This window comes from Balaenoptera musculus, chromosome 15 (assembly GCF_009873245.2).
Source record: "Balaenoptera musculus isolate JJ_BM4_2016_0621 chromosome 15, mBalMus1.pri.v3, whole genome shotgun sequence".
NCBI lineage: Eukaryota > Metazoa > Chordata > Mammalia > Artiodactyla > Balaenopteridae > Balaenoptera > Balaenoptera musculus.
In genome coordinates, this window is record NC_045799.1 from 30,473,840 (window position 1) to 30,499,954 (window position 26,115).

Here is a 26,115-nt window from a genome sequence, read left to right on the forward strand (position 1 = left end):
ACCCCCTGCTTGGCCTTGTCCTATACAGACCCTTAGGCAAGAGTTCAGTACAAAGCTATCTGGCTTCTGACTCATAAAAAGGCCTGGACAGGAGGCCTGAGACCCATGATTGGGGAAGGGCCTGCTCTATGCCTGGATGGTGCTGCTGTTGCCTTCAGTAGGACTCCATTAGGCCCCAATTCTACCAGCCCTGTGATTTAACAAGTCTCCTGATGTGGGCCCAAGCACCTCTCAACACCAGTCCCTGAAGTGGAGCACCAGTGACTTTGGTTTAAGCAAAATGTCTACGGGTCTAGAATGAGGATCCAGGGCAATGGCTAAGCACAGATGGCATGGAAACACAAACAGGTACAAAGCAAGACTATACATATCCACCAACACATGAGAATGTGGTTGACTTGCTGCTAACGTAAAGAAAACCCACACAGAAAAATTGTATACACACTACAATTACAGCTACACAAAACCTAAATGTATAATTTAAAAAAAACAACAAAAAGATACACATTAAGATACTAATGCGTGGGGCTTCCCTGGTGGCGCAGTGGTTAAGAATCCACCTGCCAATGCAGGGGACACTGGTTTAAGCCCTGGTCCGCAGGGGACACGGGTTTGATCCCTGGTCCAAGAAGGTCCCACATGCCGCAGAGCAACTTAGCCCATGTGCCACAACTACTGAAGCCTGCGTGCCTAGAGCCCATGCTCTGCAATGAGAAGCCACCGCAATGAGAAGCCCGCCCACCGCAATGAGGAGTAGCTCCCGCTCACCGCAACTAAAGAAAGCCCATGCGCAGCGACAAAGACCCAATGCAGCAATCAATCAATCAATATATTTTAAAAAAGAGATACTAACGGGTGGTGTCTAAGAAGAGGAATTATGGTTAATCTTATTTTTTCCCCTTATTTCTCAAATTTTCAAGTGTGATTATATTACTTTATATTTTTCCAACAGAGCCTTACGGGTTCTACCCTAGAGATTCTGATTCAGTAGTTCTGAGAACTACTATAGCCTGGGAAATGTATCTTTTTAAAAAGATCCTTAAATGATTCTCTGTGGCCTGTCACTGTTAGCCTTTGGGAAGCACAGACCTAACTAGTTTATGCTAGGATATTTAATTAGGTAATAACAGAACTCTATTACCTTCATAATTCTGAAAGAAAATCCCTTTATGGAATTCAGAAATTCCTGCATTATTATGGACTGATTACATCTTCCCAAAATTCATATGGAATCCCTAATCCCCAATGTGACTATATTTGGAGATAGGGCCGGGCCTTTAAAAGGTAATTAAAGTTAAAGGAGGTCATAAAAGGTGGGTTCCTAATCCAGTAGGATTGGTGTCCTTATAAGAGGAAGAGACACCAGGGACTTCCCTGGTGGTCCAGTGGTTAAGAATCCATCTTGCAATGCAGGGGACACTGGTTCCATCCCTGGTCGGGGAACTAAGATCCTACATGCCATGGGGCAACTAAGCCCACGTGCCACAACTAGAGAGCCCGTGTGCCACAACTAGAGAGAGAGAAGCCCACATGCCACAACTAGAGAGAAGCCCGTGCACCTCAACGAAAGATCCCATGTGCCAATGCAGCTAAAAAATAAATAAATATTAAAAAAAAAAAAAAGGAAGAGGCACCAGAGATCTTTCTCTCTCTCCATGTAAGCACAACACTAAGAAGTTGGTGGTCTGCACTCAAGGAGAGAAGCCTCACCAGAAACCAACTCTGCTAGTACCTAGATCTTGGACTTCTAGTCCCCAGAATTGTGAGAAAATAAATTCTGTTGTTTAAGCCACCCAGTCTGTGGTAATTTGTTACGGTAGCCCAAGCAGACAAGCATTAATGAGTTTACTTCTTGTCTTTGGTTTCCTGCTATATTGGGGGAAGGGGGGGAGAAGTCAACACTAGGCCCTTTCTAGACAGTTGCATGGCCTGAGTTGAGATCCTAGCTCTGTTCCATAAGTCTGAGTGTCAAATTCAGAGAAAACACCTCTCAGACCAGATGTGGTTTCACACAGGTTCTACCAATGGGTTTCAGGATGTTTTATTTTTTGGAAAGCCCCTATTATAAAATGCACTATATAGAAAATATATTAAGAAGCGTTATGCCACTTAAATGCATGGGTGCGCAGGCAGGAAGTCTCTGAGTCTGGAGAGAGGAGCAGATGGCAAACCTGGCAGAGTCTCTAGCCTAGACTTCAAGATGAAAGACAGGGGCTGGGACATCCTGGGAGACTACACAGCCCTACTTTACTTACTTATTTTACTTATTTATTTATTTATTTATTTGGCTGCACTGGGTCTTAGTTGCAGCAATGTGGACTCCAGAGAGCATGGGCTCGGTAGTTGTGGTGCGGGCTTAGTTGCCCTGCAGCATGTGGGATCTTAGTTCCCCAAACAGGGATCGAACCCACGTCCTCTGCATTGGAAGGCGGATTCTTAATCACTGGACCACGAGGAAAGTCCCTCTGCTCACCTCTTAAGCCAAATGTCCTACCCAACGCTGATCTCAAAAGGAGGTAGATGGGACAATCTCAACATCTGAGTAACTCAATGTGAGGAAGAAAAAATGTAATAGAAATGAAGACTTACATTTGTTCAGTTTTCTTGGGCAGCTTGTTGTCATCTCCTGTGAAAGAGGACCATGTATTAAGAATGTGACAAGATTACAGGAGATGCAAACACTTCACAAGGAGGCTAGAATTTCCTAATTTGAAGGAGATGTCAAGAACTACATTTTTTTCTTTTGAGTTAAATACTGTACAAGCACAAACAACAGTGAAACCTAGCTTCTGCCAGTATCTTCCCAGACCATCATCCCTGACACTGACCTTGACAACCAATCAGCATCACCACTAAACACCAGAGAAGACATGTGGAATCTTCAGCTCTGGAATGTTTTTGCTTTCATTTTTAAATTTTTGAATTAGGAGGTGTAAGTAAGCAGGCTCAGTTCTGCCTCTTTCTTCATCTCCTTAATTATCCAACCCAAGTCATGCTTCTTTCAGAGTTTCCTGGTTTATATAACAATGCTCAGGAGAAAACCTGGTTTCTGATGTATACTCCTCTGTGGAACAGTGCTGGGACCCTCATTCATTCAAGAGTTCTTCTCTGTGTCTCTCTGGATGTCTGCAGCTTCTGGTTACCACAGCAAAGAGGATAGCCTCAGTCAGCCTAGCCTTTCTGAATGGCTCCTCAGCATGGAGCACTTGCTCCTGTCAATGTTCCCAGCTTATGGGTACCCTTCTACCATGGCTCTTCCTCACCTTCCTCACTAGAACAACAGGCACCTGGCTGAGTCATCCAAACTCCCCTTGCAGCCCATATCTCTTCCTGCTATCTCCAACTACAGCTGACTCATCTTTGCCTTCCCTCTGATACCAAGCACATGGTCTCACACATGATTGGACCTAATATATACTGAGCTGATAGTTATTCCTCCTGAAATACACTCTGTGAGAAATGTGTTAGGCACATCAACAGGGAATTACAGGCTACAAAATGAGTTTCTGAGGAAAGTAGTAAATCTCAAGTCCACTTCTAGTTCATGGGAGAAACTTTTCATTAGGTAAGTTGATGAGATGACAACTTACATGGACTTACCCAAGTAAGGAACATGAGTAGCTCCAAAAAAGTATGTTCTTGAACAAGCAAGGGGTCCCTTTGGTGAAACACACTGTACTACCTGGATGTCAGAAAAAAAAAAAGTAAAAAAGGAGCAGGGACTTAAGTGTGTACTGTTAGAGAAACAAAAAGTGTATAGTTAATAGAAATCCATTTTATTTTACCAACAGCTGATTTATTATTTTTTAAACGCATAGGGGAAAAGGTCACCTTTAATTGTTGTTTTTTCTAAGGTATCTTGTGTGTGTTTTATAACTTTGGCTACATTGTGAGGCTGCTGTTGGGTCAGCCCAGGATGCTAAAGAATTAACAACTTAGAAAGAAGACAAAATGTGCTTGGATTTTGACTGTCATTAATGTTTAGTGCAGAACTTTCAAAGTTTGGACCTTGGCTGACATGATATGCAGATGTGGGAAGGCAGCTACAAATTCAGGAAAGGAGGTGATACCCAGGTCCCCACCTTCACTTGTATTTCATCTCTGTACATAGGCCATCCAGAAGAGAAAATAAGTTCTCTAGATTTTAAAATTCTTATTTTTCTTCCCTGCTTAGTTGTTCATTTATACAGATGGAAATGGATGTCCTTTTCTCTTTTGAAAATCCAACAATCTCATCAGGGGTCCTAGGATAGTAGGTACAAAATGCAAAAATGCTACCACAAGAAACAGAGGAAAGGAAATTAGCACAGTATCTTTTTTTTAAAATTAATTAATTAATTAATTTATGTCTGCGCTGGGTCTTTGTTCCTGCGCAAGGGCTTTCTCTAGTTGCGGTGAGTGGGGGCTACTCTTCGTGAGGTGTGCAGGTTTCTCATTGCGGTGGCTTCTCTTGTTGCACAGCACTGGCTCTAGGTGTGCAGGCTTCAGTAGTTGTGGCTCACGGGCTCTAGAGCGCAGGCTCAGCAGTTGTGGTGCATGGGCTTAGTTGCTCCGTGGCATGTGGGATCTTCCCGGACCAGGGCTCAAACCCGTGTCCCCTGCATTGTCAGGCAGACTCTCAAGCACTGTGCCACTAGGGAAGCCCAGCACAGTATCTTAAAAACAGCTAAATATGACACAAGTATTCATTCCTTCTATTTTACTCTATTAAGGAAGTCACAAGAGAATATATGGAATTTTTCTGTAATCCAAGTTATAGATTTGAAATAAAAATTTAATTCTGACTAATCTAAACTATACCATAGTGAATATGATCAATACTGCCACGATCCTAAATGAAAAATCATGTACATAATTCTAATTGTTGGTTAATAGGCTTATTTCCTCAAAATATGTTCCTTGGATTTCCAAATTTTCCCTAACTAAAGGCTTTTTTTTTAAGGTGCCATGTATTTCAAACCCACTTCCTTAGATGAGGTCACAAATTTATGTAAGCCTATATTAACATCAAATTTATTGATGTTTAGATGCAACTGACAAGGGATTAATCTCCAAAATATACAAACAGCTCATACAGCTCAATATCAAAAAAACAAACAACACAATCCAAAAATGTGCAGAAGACCTAAATAGACATTTCTTCAAAGAAGACATACAGATGGCCAAAGGGCACATGAAAAGATGCTCAACATCACTAATTATTAGAGAAATGTAAATCAAAACTACAATGAGGTATCATCTCACACTGGTCAGAATGGCATCATCAAAAAGTCTACAAATAATAAATACTGGAGAGGGTGTGGAGAAAAGGGAACCCTCCTACACTGTTGGTGGGAATGTAAATTGGTGCAGCCACTATGGAGAGCAGTATGGAGGTTCCCCAAAAAACTAAAAATAGAGCTACCATGTGATCCAGGAATCCTACCCCTGAGCACATACTGGAGAAAACCATAATCTGAAAAGATACAATGCACCCCAATGTTCATTGCAGCACTATTTACAATAGCCAAGACATGGAAGCAACCTAAATGTCCATCAACAGATGAATGGATAAAGAAGATATGGTATATATATACAGTGGAATATTACTCAGCCAAAAAAAGGATAAAATAATGCCATTTGCAGCAACATGGGTGGACCTAGAGATTATCATACTAAGTGAAGTAAGCCAGAGAGAGAAAGATAAATACATATGATATTATATGTGGAATCTAAAAAAAAAAGATACAAATGAACTTATTTCCAAAACAGAAAGAGATTCACAGGCATAGAAAACAAATTTATGGTTATCAAAGGGAAAAGGGCGGTGAGGGGAGGGATAAATTAGGAGGCTGGGATTAACATATACACACCACTATATATAAAATAGATAACCAACAAGGACCTACTGTATAGCACAGGGAACTATACTCAGTATTTTGTAATAACCTATAAGGGAAGAGAATCTGAAGAATATGTGTGTGTGTGTGTGTGTGTATACACACACACACACACACACACATATATATGTATAACTGAATCACTGTGTTATACACCTGAAACTAACACAATATTGTACATCGACTATACTTCAAAAAAAAGGTTATTGACATTTACATTAAAAAGGAAATTGGTACAACAGAATTTGCATGTGTAATGTAAAACTGCTCAGATAATCTGGATTTTCAGATTTAGTATCACCTATTAATTTGTAAATTATTCACAAATGGCACAGAAATGGAAAAGATAAGTATGTCACCTAGAAACAGAGCTGAATGAAGATGAAAGTTCATAACTAGGGCCCCCACCACCCCAGGACCAGGTCTCCGTAAGTTCCTTGACTTCATTAGGTTTTCATGTTTGTAAAATAAAGAACCCCAATTATTACAGAAAGTTGTATAAATAACCTGCTACATTTTTGTTTTGTTAATAGACTATTTTTTTTTAGAGCAGGTTTAGGTTTACAGAAAGACTGATCCAAAAGCACCGAGAGTTCCCACATTATCTCCTGTCCTTCCCTCTGCCTCCACAATTTCCCCTATTATTTGTCTTGTAATATTATATTTGTTACAACTGATGAATATTGATAAATTATTATTAACTAGAGTCCATAGTTTACATTAGGGTTCACACTTTGTATTGTACATTCTATGGGTTTTGACAAATGTATAATGACATGTGCCCATCGTGACAATATTATACAGAATAGTTTCACTTCCCTAAAAATCCACTATGATCCATCTATTCTCCCTTCCTCGCACTGCGTGGCTTGTGGGATCTTAGTTCCCTCGACCAGGGATTGAACCCAGGCCCTCGGCAGTGAGAGTGGCAGTGAGAGCATGGAATCCTCAACCACTGGACCGCCAGGGAATTCCCTTTACTGTCTCCACTGTTGTACCTTTTCCAGAATGTCATGTAGTGGGAGTCATATACTATGTAGCCATTAAAGATTGGCTTCTTTAACTTAGCAATATGCATTTTAGGTTCCTCCATGTCTTTTTGTGGCTTAATAGCTCTTTTTATCACTGAAACACAGTCCACTGTATGGATGTACCACAGTTTATTTATCCAGTCACCTGCTGAAGGACATCTTGGCTGCTTCCAAGTTTCCAAGTTTTGGCAATTATGAAAAGTGATGTTATAAGAAAAAATTCCTTGTCTAGGTTTTTGTGTGGATGTAAGTTTTCAGCTCATTTGGGTAAATACCAAAGAGCATGACTGATGCTAAAAGTATGTTTAGTTTTGCAAGAAACTGCCAAACTGTCTTCCATAGTGGCTGTACCATTTTGCATTCTCACCAGTAATGAATGAGAGTTTCTGTTGCTCCACATTTGGTGTTGTCAGTGTTTCAGCCATTCTAAGGTGTGTAATGGATGGCTAAATTATTGCTCCAAACATTTCACAGCACCATCCTCACTGACCCTTCTACTAGTCTGTGAGATCCTTCAAGGAAAAGACTATGACTATATTTTCCCTGCACCTAGCACAGTGATTGGCACACAGTAGACACTCAATAATGATTACTGAGTTAATGACTGAAAGCCCTTGGCTTTGGAGTCATACAGACCTAAAATCAGAAATTGGTTAAGTCATCCACAATGTGGGTGTGCACTGGGGTTGGGTTCTTTTTTTGCAATTTTTTTGAGATAAAATTCACTATTTTAAAGTATACAAAAAAAATGTACTGGTTTTATCATTGTGTTCTTTTGTCCTCCTTATTGTTCCAAGATTCCTTCTTTTTTTTTTTTATCATTTCTTCTTTGTTTTGACCAAACTTCCTTTAGTCATTCTTTTAGGGTAGGTCTGCTGGCAACAAATTCTCTTAGTGTTCTTTCATCTGAGCATGTCTTGATTACCCCTTCATTACTGAAGGAGGTTTTCACTGGATATAGATTTCTAGATGATAGTTCTCTTTTAACACTTGAAATGTAACAGTCAAGACATAACAAACTTAGGCTTGGAATGACTGCCTATTTTCAAGTTAATTTAAAATTCTTATTCTACTGTTGATACTACTTGGATAACTAAAAGTTTGGTTCGTGAAAGTATTTTTTTAACCTTTTCCCTTCAAATATTTAAAAATTAAATATGATACTTTCAAATCGTGTCTAGTACTTATATAAAAATACAGAGTCAGTTTTTAATCACTTTTCACACCAAAACAACTTCAAGGTTAAATCAATACACTAGTTGGAAAGGTTCCATTTATCCAGCTCCCCTCCTCCCTATTTGATAATAAAACCAATTAAGCACCAGGTAGTCAAGCCACTCACCATGTGTTTGGCAAAGCTCCCGCTGGGACCAGTGCTGCGTACCAGGTGCCCTTCAGAAGGGAAGTTAAAGTTGCCAGCATTCAGGTTTTCTCTTGTGGAATGATTACCAAAGAGAACAAATGGCTGCCTATTAGGGCTAGAGTGGCAAATCAAAAACATGTGATTAGTGAAGAGATTACTGGCTAGGGAAACTTCCAAATGACTGAGTTCTTGGGCTTCTCTGACTGTCATCCTGCAGTTTGAGCAAGGTGATTAGTACAGTCCACCTAATGCTCCCTGCTGGTTGGGAAGAGATACCAGATTATCTTTGACTCCTCCTACTGACCCATAGGGATCAGTCATTTAGGGACATAACTAAACCCAAGCCATGTTTATATTTTTAGCTTGTCCTGCTGCTTAAGGAGAAAGTTATGTAAGTTTGCTGTCCATGATGCAGAGATGGAGCAAAATCTCAGTTTTATACAATAGCATTTTGATAGAAATATACATTTTCAAGAATGATAGCAGTTGTGATACTCACACTGTAGACAAACAATAGAGCTGTTAACCATTCCCAAGTAGCTTTAGGAAGGAAGGAGGAAAGCAGGGTTGCAAATGTTCTCACCACACCTACCCGTCCCTGCACCCATCCCTCTCTTCCCTCTTTCCTCTTGGCTGCAATGCTTCCTCATAGTTTCCCTACTTTCCACTCGGCTTCCACTCTGCCCTCCTATAATCCATTCTCCACATTGCAGAGAGGATAATCTTTTAAACATGCAAAGGCTTTATTTTCAGGAGACGGGCTGAAATCTTTCACATGGCCAACAAAGACTAACATGGTCTGGCCTGGCCAACTTCTTTAGCTCCATATAAGGCCACTCTCTCCCAACTTCCACACTCCAGCCAAACTCATCTTCTTTTATGTTCCTCAACACACATTTCTTTTATGTTCCTTACATTCTCAAGACCACTGCTTTTGTCCCTTAATTATCTTTACTAATCATTCACATCTCATCTCCCCCCAGAGGTCAGCTCTCCAGTGTGGTCTTCACAGTACCATGTTCTTTTCTCCTTCAAGGCATCAATCAGAGTTTGCAATTACATATTTCTTTGTGAGGTTGCTTGATTAATGTCTTATTTCTCCACCACACTATTCACTCCATGAGGGCAGAGACTGTGTCTGGTTTATTTTTTAATCATGTATCTCTTGCTTAGTATGTCATACCTATTTGTCAACAAATAGTCAATGACTAAAGGATATTTTAAAAAGATAGTTTCTGCTATGGACTGAATGTTGTGTTCTCCCAAAATTCAACATGTTAAAATCCTAACCCCCAAAGTGATGGTATTAGGAGGTAGGGATTTGGGGAGGTGATTAGGTCATAAGGATAGAGCCTTCATGAATAGGATTATAAAAGAAACTCTTATAAAAGAGGTTCCAGAGAGATTCCCCCTTACCCCTCCTGCTATGTGAGGTTAGAGTGAAATGACACCCATCTATGAGAAAGTGGGCCCTCACCAGACACCAAATCTGCCAGTGCCATGATCTTGGACTTCCCAGTCTCCAGAACTGTAATGGAGAATTAAATGTTTGTTGTTTATAAGCTACCCAGTCTATGGTATTTTTGTCACAGGAGCTAAAACAGACTAAGACAGCTTTCTTTATCCCATACCCTTTCCTTAAATTGCCCTTAGAGTACGTTATGTTGAAAATCCTTTGTATTTCGTTTCATTGTTCTCAAACATACTTCCTTAAGCTTCAGGCAAACTGGGGCTCTTAAAAGTAAAAATGACTCTGATTCTATTCTGATGCTTGATTCAAGTTAAGTGAGACTCTGAGCAGAAAAAGATGACTCTGAGTCCCAGGCAGGGTAGTCTGTCTCATTACCAGATTGGACTGCAGTTGGGGAAGAAAAGAAAGGAAAGATCTACTGCATTCATCCATCAGAGGAACTATCCCCTGCTGGGCCCTCCTGATTATCATGGCAAGAGAGGTACTGAAGGAAACACTTCAAGAAAACAAATGCAGCAACCCTCATTGCTCCCATGTCTTCCTGGGGCTGGACCTTTATGCCCAATCCCTTTTACTCCCCAACAAGCCACTGTTGATCCCTGCCCAGCCCTTGGACACTCTGCTTCCTCTAGCTTTGCTGGGTTACAGATGGAATAAAAAATTCCTTTCTTTAGATTTTAGCAAGTTAACAATGTTTTAAAAGCCACCTTAATATAAAACTGTTTTTAATACAAAAATACAAAAGCAGTGAAACAGACAATTTTATAGAGTATGGATTTCTTACTCTGTGATGACTAAAGTCAAACCATATTTTCCTGACTCCAGCTTCTGTACTTAGATTCTCCCCCATTTCCACCACCTTGTCAACCCCATTTTCTCTATTACCATTCAATTTCTTTCCCAAGAATCTTACCTATTTTCAGTTATATGACTGGAAATCATTCCATGACTAAAGTAACTTCTGAATGGCTGAAAAAGAAGCCAACATTATATATATTAAGATCACAATTTTATAAAACAATCACAAACCCCTCATATATGCATGTATGTATGTATATAGTGTGTGTGTGTGTGCATGTGTGTGTGTGTGAGAGAGAGAGAGAGTGAAAGAGAAAGAGAGAGAGAAAGAGGGAGAGATGCATGTTTATAGATTGTTATAAGAACATGGGAGGACATATGTGGTGGATAACAACATGAATTTTGGGGATAGAAAGCAAACAAACAACAATTAGCAAAGAAAAAAAAGACAAAAGTCTGCAAAAGAAAAAGAAAGGAAAAGGAAGGTAAAGAAAAATCCTTGTCAAGTTTTACAGTTTTTAACTACTGAAAGGAAACTGGACAAACCACCATCTGTGTTCTAAGTTACTAACCATATAGGAATCTTTTTCTTCTATTAAATTTTTTTCTACATTTCCAATAATTAGAATTATGTTAATTCTATAAATTATAATATATATTAATTCTAATATACTAATTTAAAATGAGTAATGAGGGAGAATCCAAGGGACTTAGAAGTACTGACAGAAGTTTCCCAGGAAACCACAGAAGCACTTCTCAGCTTTGATGTGCATAGTGCTAGGCTAAACACTAATCAAACATTGATATGCAGGGTCTTTGTCAAGAGTTCAAAACTTCAAAAGGCGATTCTAATCCCCTTAAATAATACTGATTGTTTTTCCCCCCAATTAAATAAATAATATATGCTTATTTTAGAATACAATAAAAACCACCTACAATCTCTAAGAACTATTAACGTTCTGGTACATTTTCTTCAAATCTTTCTTCTATGGTATATTCATAGAATATATATAGATTGTACCAAAGTTTGTTAAATAGTCCTTTATTCTTGGAAATTTATATTGCTACTAACTCTTATATCATAAATAATACTGTAATGAATAACTTTTCATAAATTTTATCTACAGCTCTGATTATTTCCTTAAGGCAAATCTGGAAATGAAATTATAGGGTAAAAAGGCAAAACTATATTGCCAAATTGTTTTTCAAAAAAGTCTGATCAATGTACACTTCCACTTACAATATCTGAGCGTGCCTATCTCAGGGTAAGCACTGTCCAATAAATGTCCTTTTAAAAATATATTTGTCAAGTTGACAAACGAAAAATGGTACCTCGTTGTTGTTTTATTTTATACTCCTTTGATTTTTAATGAAGTAGAATATTTCAGATATGTTCAATGGCCATTTGGATTTCCCTTTGGTAATTAACTATTTATTTACATCCTCTGTATGTTTATCAATTGGAGTTTTGGAGTTTGTCTTACTGATCTGTAAAAACTCTTTATATATTAAAGGAATAATAGCTAAAGTTTATTGAGGGTTTACCATGTGAACTGTGACAGGCATTTAAATGTATTATCTCAAGTACAGTTGACCCCTGAACAACAAAAGTTTGAACTGCACAGGTCCACTTATATGTGGATCTTTTAAAATAGTAAATACCACAGTAATATATGACAGGCAGTTGGTTGAATCTGTGGATGTGGAACCGCGGATGCCAAGGAACCGCAGATATGGAAGGACTGCATATAAGGAGGCGTTGTGTACACAAAGGGCTGGCTATAAGTTAAATGCAGATTGTCGACTGTGTGGAGGGTCTGGAGGGTCTGGGTCCCTAACGCCAGTGCTGTTCAAGGGTCAACTGTAATCCTAGTAACAACCTATGCAGTTCATTCTTCATGATCCCCTCTTTACAGATGAGTTGGCTAATTTAATTAACTTGTCCCAGGTCACAGAGCTAGTGAGCTGCATAGTCAGGATTCTAACTGGATTTGGGAAAAAAAGATAAAATTAGATCCATATCTCACATCATATACACAAAAAATCCCAAGTGAATTACGGATCTAAATTTAAAAAATTAAACCATACAAGTACTAAAAGGGTAAAATTCCTCTTTAACCTTAGATTTATAAGCCTTTCTGTATATGACTCAAAATCCAGAGGCAATAAAAGTAAATATTAATAAATTTACATAAAGATAAAAAGTTTGCATGGCAAAATACCACCATAAACAAAGCAACTGATAAATAAGGAAGAAATATTTGGAATATATATCACAGACAAAAAGGTAATAGCCTAAATATATAAAGAACTCGTAAAAAACAAGGGACAAAAGACCTAAAACCTGTGCTCTATAGCTCAGTTAATAATATTGTACCAATATTAAAATGGGAAAAAGACATGAAAATAAAATATAAAATGGCCTTCAAACATATGAAAAAGTGTTGAAGCTTAGTCATAATTAGAAAAACACAAACTAAGATAATACCAAGATACCATTTCTCTTCGATGAGACTGTCAAAAATTAAAAAGTATGACAACACATTCTATTGGTGAGGCTGTGGTAAAACAGGCACTCTCATATGTTGCTAGTGGGAATGCAAATCAGTACAACCTTTCTGAAGGGAAATTTGGCAATAGCTAACACAACTACATATGCACTTACCTTTTGACCCAGCAATCCCATTACTAGGTATACAAACCTCCAACAATATGAAAATACATAAGCACAGAGTTATTTACTATGGCACTGTTTGCAATAGCAAAATACTGAAAATAACCTAAATACACATACATAAGACAGGGGTTAATCTGCATATAACTTATAGTTGGCCCTCTGCATTCGCGGCTCCTCTGCATCCATGAATTCAACCAATCTTGAACCGTGTAGTACTGTAGTATTTACTACTGAAAAATATGCAAGTGGACCCAGGTAGTTCAAGCCTGCGTTGGTCAAGGGTCAACTGTATTATGAATTATAATAAAGAATGAGGACGATCTCAACGAACTGACCTAGAAAGAGTTCCAGGATACACTGTTAAGTGAAAAGAGCAAAGTGGAAATGACTACATATGGTATGCCACTCTTCAATGAAAGACAGAAGAGGATATAAGAAAATACCTATGTATCTGATCATTTGTGCAAAAGAGACAGAAAAGATAAACCAGAAACTGAAGAGATTTGTTACCTACTGGTAATGGAATGGGTGGAAAAAGGGTGGGAAGAAAGTGGGAATGAGAACATGGTAGTAAGAACCCAGGAGTGACATGTCACTGAGTACACCTTTTTGAATATTTTTTACTCTTAGAATCAGTAATAAGAAAAAAAGAATCAAAAAAAATAAAAAACTGAAATGGGCATCAGTGAGAGGTGGGACAACTTCAAGTGGCCTAATATAGAGGTAATTGGAGTCTCTGAAGGAAAAGAGGACAGAAAAAATAATGGCCAAAAACTTTCCAAACTTGATGAAACTAAAAATCCAGATCCAAAAAGCTCAACAAAACCCAAGCATAGGAAATATGAACAAAATTATAGTGAGACATACCATAATCAAATTACTCAAAACCAGTAATGAAAGAGAAAATCATAAAAGCTACCAGAGGGAAAAATGACAAGTTATGTACAGATGAACAAAGATAAAGATGAAAGACTTCTCATCAGAAATAATGCAAGTGAGAAAGAGTGGAACAACATCTTTCAGGTACTGTAAGGAAAAAACTGTCAACCTAGAATTCTATACACGGCAAAAATACTTTCAAAAATGAAAGTGAGGGACTTCCTTGGTGGCACAGTGGTTAAGAATCTGCCTGCAAATGCAGGGGACACAGGTTCAACCCCTGGTCTGGCAAGATCCCACATGCCGCGGAGCAACTAAGTCCATGTGCCACAACTACTGAGCCTGCGCTCTAGAGTCCATGAGCCACAACTACTGAGGCCCAAGCGCCTAGAGCCCGTGCTCCGCGACAAGAGAAGCCACCGCAATAAGAAGCCTGCACACCGCAACGAAGAGTAGCCCCCACTCGCCACAACTAGAGAAAGCCCGCGTGCAGCAAATGAAGACTCAATGCAGCCAAAAATAAATAAATAATTAATTTTTTTAAACAATGAAAGTGAAATAAAAATTTTTTTCAGACATACAAAAGCTGGAAGAATTAATCATCAGATGATTTGCACAACTAAAAATGTTAAATGATATCTTCGGGGAGAAGGAAATCATACCAAATGGATATCTGTGTCTATACAAAGAAATGAACAGCACCAGAAATTTTAACTACATGGGCAGATATGTAAGATTTTTTAATTATTTAAATCTTTAAAAAATATTTTTAAAGATTTTTAAAAGACAAAAAAGACAATTGACTGTTTAAACAAAAATAACCCCAATATATTGTGGGATTTATAACATAATGTAAAAGTAAAATGCACAGCAACAAAGATCAACTCCAGTTGCAAAGGTCAGGAGTAGGGCCTGTCCTGGGTCAAAGTGGAACACAGCAGAACTGAGGACTGGCAGTGCAAGCCCAAAGTAAGCTCAAGTGCAAGCTCAAGATCACTCTTTTGATCCTTCCTGTTGACTAGTTTTGGGAACTAGTTTGGGAACTAGTTTTGTGCCTTTCTTTTTTTCTTCTTTCTTTCTTTTCCTTCCTTCCTTCCTTCCTCCCTCCCTCCCTCCTTCCCTCCTTCCTTCCTTCCTTTCTCTCTCTCTCTCTTTCTCTCTCTCTCTTCTCTTCTCTCCCTCTCCCTCTCTCTCCCTCTCTTTATTTTTGGCTGTGTCTGGTCTTAGTTGTGGCACGCGGGATGTTCGTTGAGGCATGCAGGATCTTTTGTTGCAGCGCACGGGCTCTTTGTGTGGTGCGCAGGCTTCTCTCCAGTTGTGGCCTGCAGGTTTTCTCTTCTCTAGTTGTGGCGCGCAGGCCCCCAGAGCACGTGGGCTCTGTAGTTTGCAGCACGTGGGCTCTAGTTGAGGCGTGCGAGCTCAGTAGTTGTGGTAAGTGGGCTTAGTTGTCCCACGGCATGTGGGATCTTAGTTCCCTGACCAGGGATCAAACCCATGTCCCCCGCACTGGAAGGTGGATTCTTTACCACTGGACCACCAGGGAAGTCCCTGTGCCTTAGTTCTGGATTTACATACCTCAGTTTACTCATGGAGTGGGTCTTATCCTGAACCTAGTAACCTCACTATTGTTGTTTGCCTAGAAAGAAAGCTTGGCATTACCTAGAGGTTCAACTGACAAAGGTGTGCTATTCACATGTGGAGAATTATTCCTAGGCTTATTAACTGGTGCCCAACAGAATTCCTGGCTGACAGGGGCACCACCTCTGACAAATGAGTATCTTTCTTGTAGAGAAACTGGCACAGAAAAAAATACCTTCTTATATAGGGGTTGGCATGGGAGTTAAAAACTTCTTTACAGCATGCAACAAATCTTAAGGAAATGATAGCCAAATTCAGATTGGTAGTGCTGTATTCTGAGAAAATTTTTAATAAAAATAAAAACAATAAATAAACTAGCCAATTTCTTCTTTCTCTTTGACCCTTCCTTTACATACTTCACCCGCCTGAGATTCGGACAATTCCAGCAAGAAGGGAATTTCTGTGTCAAAATTGGCGAAGAAGTTAGTCCACTGACGTTCAAAAGCCACCAAATCCTAGAAAGAAAATGAAAAGATAATGTGGTCATTCAAGGAGGTACTTTAGAAAACCAGAATCATGAAACCGCATCTGATCTCAAAATACCAGACCATTTAAATATGTTGTTCAAAAGGTAGTAGCAAAGTACTGATTCATGTTACCACGTGGATGGACCTCAAAAACATTATGCCCAATGAAAGAGGCCATGTATAAAAGACTACAGTATACGAAATACTCAGAAAAGACACATCTACAGAGACAGAAAGTAGATTAGTGGTTTGTTTAGGGCTGAGAGTGGGAATGGAGGTTGACTGCAAGTGAGGACAAGGGAACTTTCTGGGTTGATGAAATGGTCTAAAATTCAAATTGTGGTGATGGTTGCACACATCTGTAAACTTACTAAAAATCACCAAACTGTACACTTAAAATGGGTAAATTTTATGGTATATAAATTATATTCCAATAAAGCTGTTTTTTTTTTTTTAAAAGAGCAGTAATGTCCTTTAAAAGCTGTTTTTAAAAAGGACAGTTAGCAACCCTTGTTGAAGAGGGAGTTATTTATGAGGCACCTAAAGCTATTTATGAGACACTACACCTAGTACCATAAGCTCACAGCAGTGAAGCTTTGTTCAAGGACAAATTAGTTGACTTTAGTTAGAAGTTCAGTGGGGCCAGAGGTGGCCCAGAGCCCTTTCCTCCCTCATCCTCTCCTCCTAGCAGGAAAGCAAGTATGAGGAACTCTGCACCTTCCCAGCTGACTCTCCTCTACATACAGCCTGCCTCCCTCCCCCATCCCAGCTGCTTTTCAGCCTCCTCTCTGAACTCATTCCTGTTCCCAACCACTACATGTTGCTTTGTGTTCCTGGCTTTTCTTTAAGGCATCATCAGTTAACCCAAAGTATCAGCTATGACTTGCTTGATTGAGATACTCAAGTGACATCTTTGTCCTTATTTTGAAGTTGCTGTTAATTTGTACTCAAATTGGATAGTTGTCTTTACTGTCCATCTCACACTGTGTAAGTGTACATGACAAGCACCCAGCCTAGTGCCTTGCTTACAGCAGGCATCCTGTTTGCTGCACTAAAACTGGCTGTCTGGATCTATGCTCTTCCCTACTCTTCTCTTTAAGGATACACGAGTACTCATACCTATGAACTCTGTGTTAGCCATGCAATGGCCCTAGGCATAAGGCACAATGGATCTCTGCTGGGAATACTTAGTGTAAACAATATTCTCAAGTGACTTCACTATTTGCTGCCCAGAAAATCTATATTTTGTTTATTTTATATATATATATATATATACACGCACATTAATGTCAATATATGTCTAAAATTATTTTCAGTAATATGTAGGAGACAGTGCTGATACTGTTTTCTGAGTATGTTTTATACATAACATAGGATAAAAAATCAGGTATATGTGTGTGTACATATGTATGTATATACATGTGCATGTATATATAAGTATGTATATGATGTGTATACACACATACACACACACAAGGAGAGAAAAGGCGAGGGAGCAGGGAGAGAGAGAAGAGAATTTCCTAGTTTCGTCCACTGAAGAGATCTAGAAACAGTGACCAAACCAGGAGCAAGGAGCATTTCTAGCACCCAGACTGTGGTGCTGAAATGTCATTTCCCACTCAAAGAAACCATAACTTACTAGAGAAATGACCAATTCCAGGTGTGAGACAGGAAATGTACAAGATAAGCCTGGAATATCTCGTCACAGTGTATAGCAGAGAAGTTATTGAGGACTATTAAGACTGTGTTAAAAGGATGTGTGACCAACTTGAAGTGAGACCACAGCCCAAAGATGGAACAATTTAGAGCATCAGTAAAGATGATAACTGCAATGGACAGAAACATATCAAATATGTTTAAATCTATGAGTTCAAAATGAGATATATTTTAAAAAACTATTTTTTTTACTGGTTACTTTTGGAAAACGGTTGGGAACCAACCTTATTTTGAAAACTTATAAGTAAAAGCAAGAATTCAAGCATTTATCTTGCTTTTCCTACATGAACGTCACCACTGCATAAACAATATTAGCAAGCTGAATATTTCTCTTTAGAGAATATAAATGAAGAAGGAATTATAGAATTAGAATACCACCATTTTGCAATAGTGAATTAAGACTAATTAATGAAGTAAAGATCTGAAGATTGCATATCAATGGCTGTTCACAAAATAAAGAGAATCAATTAGATACACGTACTTCTTGGTAAGGAACACAACACCCTCTATGAAGTTATCTTCCCTCTAAAAATCAATCCTGAAACGGATTAAACCTCTAGATTCAATTACTAATAATCAGGGAATACAGAAGACAGGGAAACTGTTAAACTACATCATGGGAATGCAATCAACAAAATCCCAGTAAGGGGTTTCCCTGGTGGCACAGGGGTTAAGAATCCGCCTGCCAAGGCAGAGGACACGGATTCGAGCCCTGGTCCTGGAAGATCCCTCACGTCGTGGAGCAACTAAGCCCGTGGGCCACAACTACTGAGCCTGCGCTCTACAGCCCGCAAGCCACAGCTACTGAGCCCGTGTGCCACAATTACTGAGGCCCGCGCACCTAGAGCCAGTGCTCCGCTACAAGAGAAGCCACCGCAATGAGAAGCCCAGGCACCACAACAAAGAGTAGCTCCCACTTGCTGCAACTAAAGAAAGCCCGAGCGCAGCAAAGACCCAAAGCAGCCAAAAAAAAAAAAAAAAATCCCAGTAAGGACAACCATATGACAATGATCTGGTTTCTTCAACAGACAGTTAGCGAGGGATGGGTGGGAACAAAGAGGAGGGGGAATACATACATGAGAAGAAACCTAAGACACACACAAGCAGGCAAAGCTAAACTATGATTAGATTCAGAAAGACTTGTGCTGGAAACTTTGTTTTGCCTCTTACTGGCTGTGTGACCTTGGGCAAGGGAGCTAACCTCTCTGAGCCGCAAATGCCTTATGTGCATAATGGCGGGGGCTATTATTTACCTTACAGAGATATTATAGGAATTAAATGAAATAACCTGTAGAAAGTGCTTATTACCAGGCCTTACACACTAGATGTCTGCAGTACTTGTCAATTTCTCTGCTTCTACTGTCGGCTAGCTGGAGTTGGCTAAGAACATCTGAGCCTCCACCTTGATTTCCTGGCATTTGTCTGCTCTATCTCTCAGACACCCATAATGCATATCACTGGCCTCAGGTAAGTCACATCTGAGGCTATGCACCCCAGTGTGGGTCTGTGCTTTCCTTGCTTGGCTCTGTCCAATCCCTTGGGCTATACCAGAATGCTTCACTTTGTGAGGCTTAGGAAAACAAAAAGAACCAATATAGCTATTAGTACAGAATACACTTTATTCTGTTTTCCAATTCTATTTAGAAACAAACTCAGAAGTTTGTTTCTATTTTAATGGCCTACATGGTGATACTCACCTTGGTTTGGGTCTATGATAAGAAGTAGAGTTATACAGTTGAGCAGTCACCATTTTCTGGCTATCTTCTACGTGAAAAACACTGCGTGCTTTGGGGGATACACAGAAAAGATAGGCATTTTGCTCCCAAAAAAGTTCCCTGATGGAGGTGGATATGTCAGTACTAACTACACAATAAGGTGGAATGAATCATTAAATACTGCCTTCAGCTCCATGCTATGACCAACAGTGATAAATCCTAACCACTAGACCATCAGGAATCCATGCTATGACTGAAATGGAAGATTTCACGTGTGTGTGTGTGTGTGTGTGTGTGTGTGTGTGTGTGTATTTAAATCTTCCTAATATCCTCATGTACTTCTCTATGCCCACTTTATAGATGAGGAGACTGAGGTACTAAATGGTAAAGTGACCTGAGGATGCGATACTAACAACTAGCAAAAGTGAAAATATATCTAGGTAAGAGATACCCAGAGCCTGTGTGGTTTCCACCAGACACACTATTCTTCAATTTTTCCCCAGCACAAACAGTGCATTTGTGGAAATGGATACTGTGTATGGAGGTAGAATCGGTTCGTTGGATCTGATGATGAAGAAGGGAAAGTCTATCTGCTCAGACTCCTGAAGGCCGAATCCAGAAGACAGGCCCAGATGGATATCAAGATCAGATAAGCAGCAGAAGTCTGCAAACCCCAAGAAACATGCCAGTGTGCCTTGGCCTTTGGCCACCAGGGAAGGATCCTGAACTTCAGACAGAACTCTTGCCCCTAGGCTGGCATCCAGCAGTGTCTGATCTCAGGTGACTCAAAGGGGGAAAAGAAGCTTAATTTCAATATTTAAAAGTATTTTTAAGAATTACACGAGGTAGGACTTCCCTGGTGGTGCAGTGGTTAAGAATCTGCCTGCCAATGCAGGGGACACAGGTTCAAGCCCTGGTCCAGGAAGATCCCACATGCTGCGGAGCAGCTAAGCCCATGTGCCACAACTACTGAGCCTGCGCTCTAGAGCCCATGCGCCACAACTACTGAGCCCACGTGCCACAACTATTGAAGCCCGTGCACCTAGAGCCTGTGCTTCACAACAAGAGAAGCCACTGCAATGAGAAGCCTGTGCACCACAATGAAGAGCTCCCACTCACTGCAACTAGAGAAAGCCCATGCACAGCAATGAAGACCCAATGCAGGGAGGGAGGGAGGGAGGAAGAAAAAGATTTAAAAGAAAAGAATTACATGATGTAATAAATATAAGAAAATGAAAATACGTAAAATAATAACAACAACCAGTGAGACTACCATCTGAAGTTTCTAAGACACAGAACACAAATTATTTTACAAAGATGGAAATATACTCTGCTTTTTTACTTTTCTCACCAAACATATTTTGAACATCTTTCTAAATCAAATCTCAGAGCAGTCTGCACTTTCTCTTTGCAGGATCTGACCAAGAAGCATGGAGCTGTAGGCTCCCTGGCCATCATAGAGCTGCCAGCAGTGATTGACCAGTAAAAATTAAGGCCTAGATGCTAATTCTGACTATAAGATTACCAGTCTTAGCAAAGAGAAAATACATGTGAACAGAAAATGCATTTGGATATTGAAGAGAAAAAGAGTTTTTAAAGAGAACTTTGGAGGCTATGAAGCAGCTAAGCAAGAGAAGAGAGAAGAAAAAAAAGTAGATTTTAAGAAGTAATATGGGTATAGATTGGCTTCCTTTTTAATAATTTTTTATAGGCACAAGTAATGACCTGAATTGCATTTTAACTTCTTTTGGTTGTTGGATTTGAATTTTATTAATACTTGTAGACTCACCACAGAGATCCCTGCACAAATTTATAGTCATTTTCATACATATTTATTTTATCCTACTTAGGGTTTACTGAGCTTCTTGATCTGTGGATTGATGTATTTCATCAATTTGGAAAGTTCTCAGACATTATCAACTTAAATTTCCAGCCCCATTTTCTCTCTACTCTCCCTTCTGGGACTCCAATGATCTACTATGCTAGATCATTTGACACTGTTTGGCAGACACTGGATGCTCTGTTCCACCCCTTTTGCTCTTTTTCTCTCTGTCCTTCAGTTTGGAAACTTTCTATTGACTTACCTTCAAGTTCACTGAACTTTTCTTCATTCATGTCTAATCTGATAAATTAGACAATCTAATAAATCCTCCATTTCTATACCATATATTTTTCATTTCTAGCATTTCCATTTGGTTCTTTTTATAGTTTTCAGGTCTCTGCTAAAATTCCTCAACTCTTCACACACGTTGTCCCATTTTGTTCCAGATTCTTTAGCACTTTTATCAGTTATTTAAACAGATCAAATTTTCTTGTTTCTTCCGGTCTTATAATTTTAAAAATATCATATGCCAGACATTTTGTATAAAAGACCAGTAAAAACAGTGGTAAATAGTACCATTTACCTCTAGGAAAGGGCCACTAGATCCCTTTCTTTTGTTAGGCCACTAAAGCAGGGATCTAAGTCAATTTGATCTATAATTGATCAGGGTCTGCGTTTTGTAGCATTTGTAGTTTGGTTTACTTCATCACTAAATTCAAGTATTTTGAGGGTGGGGTGTGAACTTTGATAAAGATTTTGCTCAGAGCACTGGGACAAGATTCTGGAAATCTCTTTGCATTTTATAGCTGAGCCACCAGCTTGCGGAATCATGGACAATCTCTCCCTGCTTTACAAGCTGGCTACCACTTTTCTGGGTGGCTAAGGAGTTCTCTTTGCTCTGTAGTCCCCTTGGCTCTGTCTGTGTAGAGAGATCCTTGCCTTGCTGCCTTGCACCCAGCCTTAAGAGGGCAGCTGCTTATACTCTGTAAAGACCTGGAATGCCTCCAAATGACTGCTCTCAGCTCTCCTGCGCTAATCCAGGTTATAGTTGAGTGTCAAGTACCTCAGGGGGGATGGTTCTCAGCGCTCCAACCTGGCGCCTAGTCTTTGGTGGATTACCCCGAGCACTTGTGAAGACCTATGGTTTAGAGTTGAGGGGTAGGTGCTGACTCACTCACATACAGCCATTAAAAGCTCTTTAAAAGGTCAACTGATTTTTACTTATCCCTGTCTGTGATAGATTTCTCTTCCTCCTGCTGCTCCATTGGAAATGAGAACAGTGTCCTATGAAGGGCCCTACGTTTTAAGAAACAGAGTTCTTTGAGGTTTCCTTGCATCTTCAGCTCTCTAATGATTTTACACTATTATTTTGTTGCATATTCAGATTGTTTTGGTTATTAGGGTGAGAATAATGGTCTCTTTTGACTTTCTATATCCCTAACTGGGAGTGGAAAACCATGGTCATTTTTATTTCTTATTTTGTGAACAGCCAATTCCAGTTGTCTCCCAGTTCCCCACTGTTGTATTTTTCTTACCAATTTGTAAGAGCTCTCCATAGTGTAGTGGGTATAAATGTACTCAATCATATTTTGGTATAAGAAATATCACCTTACTTTATTCTTTCTAAATAAAATTAAATCTGGCCCTGAGTCCTCCTCACTCTTCCTGCTAGATGGGGAGTCCACTATCAGACATTAAAAGGGCTTCCTTTCTACTTCTTCATGGTACCACCTAAGAATACCAAGCTCACTGGAAGTCAGAAAACCAGGAAATGGCCTGGTCTACAGCCCATGATGACTACCACTGTTGCTTCTTCAGTTGCATGATGTCACTGCTGTTCTAGGTGTAATTAAAGATGCTCTCTTGAGTGGTCCCATTCCACTGACTCCAGAGATGCTTGCGATGTTCTCAAAACTACAATGCTATGTCTAGCTTCCATGTGTGACCTGAAGCGTCCTCACATTCAGGGCACTGCATGCAAGTGGGGCATGGGTCCCAGATACTATGCAGAAACTCCTAAACTACTTATCTCTTTTATTTGTCTGTAGTTAAATTTTATTTAACATTCTTACACTCTTTTTTCCTTTTTTTTTTTTTTTTGTGGCCATGTCACGCAGCTTGCGGGATCTTAGTTCCCCGACCAGGGATTGAATCCGGGCCCCTGGCAGTGGAAGCACAGAGTCCTAGCCACTAGACCGCCAGGGAATTACCATCATTCTTACACTCTTACTGTTGTAATTTTTGCATTTTCACTTTTTCCCATAATTAGGCAAGCCATGGATTGATGATGATGATTAGGTCTTTTTAAAGAACAAAAAGTTCAGGTTTTAATTTTCTTTTATATTCCTATTTTATTAGAAATGTTTAACGGAATGGATGTTCAATTTCATCAAATGCCTTTTCGGCATCTATGGAGTTATCATAAATGGTTCTAAGGAGAAAAATCAGTAGTGATTACATTAATAGATTTCCTGATATTAAATTAAATACTAAGCCCTTAATAAACTCTGCTTTATCACAGAATGTTCTTTTAATATGATACTGTTTGCTACCATTTTACTTAAAGTATAGGCATTAATATTCATGAGACTGATGTGCAGTCTTCATTTTTTGAATTAGTTTTGTTGGGTCTTGATTTCACAGCTCATTTCATTAAAAGGCTACATACAAGCTGTTCTTTTTCCATGCATATCCATCCATGACCCCTGAGAGACCCTACTGAGCTGTTTAAACAAAGTACTTATACCTTAGTTTTGCTTGTTGCTCCTCATTGCAAATTGCTTTGCCCACTGTGAATTTTTTCTTCAAAGTTCAGATGAAAAATTAATGCCTGACCCTTTAATCTAGGAGTTAGTAAATTATGGCCTGCCGGCAGGCCATATATTTTTATAAATAAAGCTTCCTTGGAACACAGACACACTCGTTCGTTAAAGCATTGTCTATAATGGCATTGCTGAGTAGTTTGAACAGAGACACAGGGCCCACAAGGCCTAAAATGTTACTGTCTACCCCTTTACAGAAAAATGTTGCCAACCCCTGTCTAATCCTTGATTCCTTTAAGGCATACACCAACTTTTTAATCTTTTCATGCCAGAGAAAGAGTGCAAAAAGACACCCTCTTTACTGTTTTTCTAAAGTCCAGCCCAATGGAAAGAATGTCTTTAGGTGAAAACCTAAATCTTGGACCAGGCAGGCAGCCTTGGTCTCATCTCAGGTGAGGTTTCCTCAAGAGTGGAAGAGGTAGTGTCTCTTTTCCAGGTCCCCTTCCACTCCCCAAGAAGTTCAAGATAATAATTGGGGAAGAAACTGCTCAATTCTTTGACTAAAGCAAACTAAAATATATCCTGCATTTCTACAAGTTAAATACCAGTAGTGGATAATTGAGCTGATTCTAATATTTATAAGTTAAATACAGTGTGGCTCCTTACTTCTGAAAGCAAACTCTCCAGAGACATAGGATCCATCTTGCTGTAGACATTCCATAGATTCAAACTCACATCCTGCAACTGCAACACAAGGGAAAAAAACATTGAAATAACTGAGTCAGTATCAGTAGGACGATCAGAATTATTTCCTGACATTTAGAAATGACTATCTTGGTGGAAACTCAGTGATTAGAATAATAAATAAAAGTTTTATATTATATTAGAACCTATACATATTAATAAATGTGTCCCATTCAAGGAAACTATCTGTTCAGAGACTTTGGTATATCTTTTGAATATCTTCAATGATGGGCATATATATATTTATATACATATACACACAAAAATATTTTGTCTTTGTTTAGAATAAAATTTTAATTAAAATAATACATTCCTATAGTTTTAAAAAATCAAATACTAGTCCTAAAGGCTTGTAATAAAAAAATTTTAATCCCTACTCCAACCTTTCACAAACCTCCGCTAGTCTTAATCCTCAGAGACAACCACTTTGAAGTGTTTTAACATCTTCTTTTTGGTAATTACCTCCATATTTTGATATAAGCTTCTATCACTATTTCTTGATTTATCAATTTAGAAATTAAATACTGACTTATGGCAAAGATGTAGCTCTGCTACGCTTATCCCCATTCTCATACGTTTTCTCACATATACACCTTAACATTATCTAATATCATAATATGACTTTTTTGGTTATACCAGTAGTTATTGTTTATAATATTAAGAATATATATATATATATAATATAAAATTTACTGCAGGCCAAGTGCATACCATACTCATATTTGCTTTCTTAAACAAATTTTGTTTTTCCAAGAGCTACCAACAGCTTCATTCTTTTCACTTGTGTAATTAAAAAAATCAATCCTAAAATTTTTTCTACCTTTCCCACTTAATTTGCTAGTATGCTTACACTAGGGTTTCTGAATAGCAACACTACTGTCATTTTGGGCCAGTTATTCCTTTGTTGTGAGGGACTGCCCTGTGCATTGCCTCGTGCAAAATCCCTGGCCTCTACTCACTAGATGCCTACAACCCACCCCCCAGCCCCGGTCCAGGCAAATCAAAAGCATGTCCAAATATTGCCAAGTGACTTGTGGGGAGGGTGAGGATGGGACAGCAAAATCACCCCAATTGAGAACCACTGGCTTAAAGGTATCAGATAATCTATCATTTCTTTTACTTCTTGCTTCATTTTGGGATGCCTGTTATGTAA

At 39.1% G+C, this 26,115-nt stretch overlaps 1 protein-coding gene across 3 annotated transcripts in view; it reads right to left on the minus strand.

Moving 5' to 3' along the window:
- The window catches only part of C15H20orf194 (chromosome 15 C20orf194 homolog), a 147,407-nt gene that overhangs the window by 74,307 nt on the left and 46,985 nt on the right, over positions 1-26,115 (minus strand). For all 3 annotated transcript variants that reach the window (XM_036826165.1, XM_036826166.1, XM_036826164.1), the window contains exons 7-12: positions 24,885-24,962; positions 16,093-16,191; positions 10,658-10,713; positions 8,253-8,388; positions 3,601-3,682; positions 2,590-2,626 (exon numbers count right to left, since the gene is read on the minus strand). In XM_036826165.1, the coding sequence (XP_036682060.1) occupies positions 2,590-2,626; positions 3,601-3,682; positions 8,253-8,388; positions 10,658-10,713; positions 16,093-16,191; positions 24,885-24,962 (488 nt within the window). The remainder of the gene's footprint in view (positions 1-2,589; positions 2,627-3,600; positions 3,683-8,252; positions 8,389-10,657; positions 10,714-16,092; positions 16,192-24,884; positions 24,963-26,115) is intronic.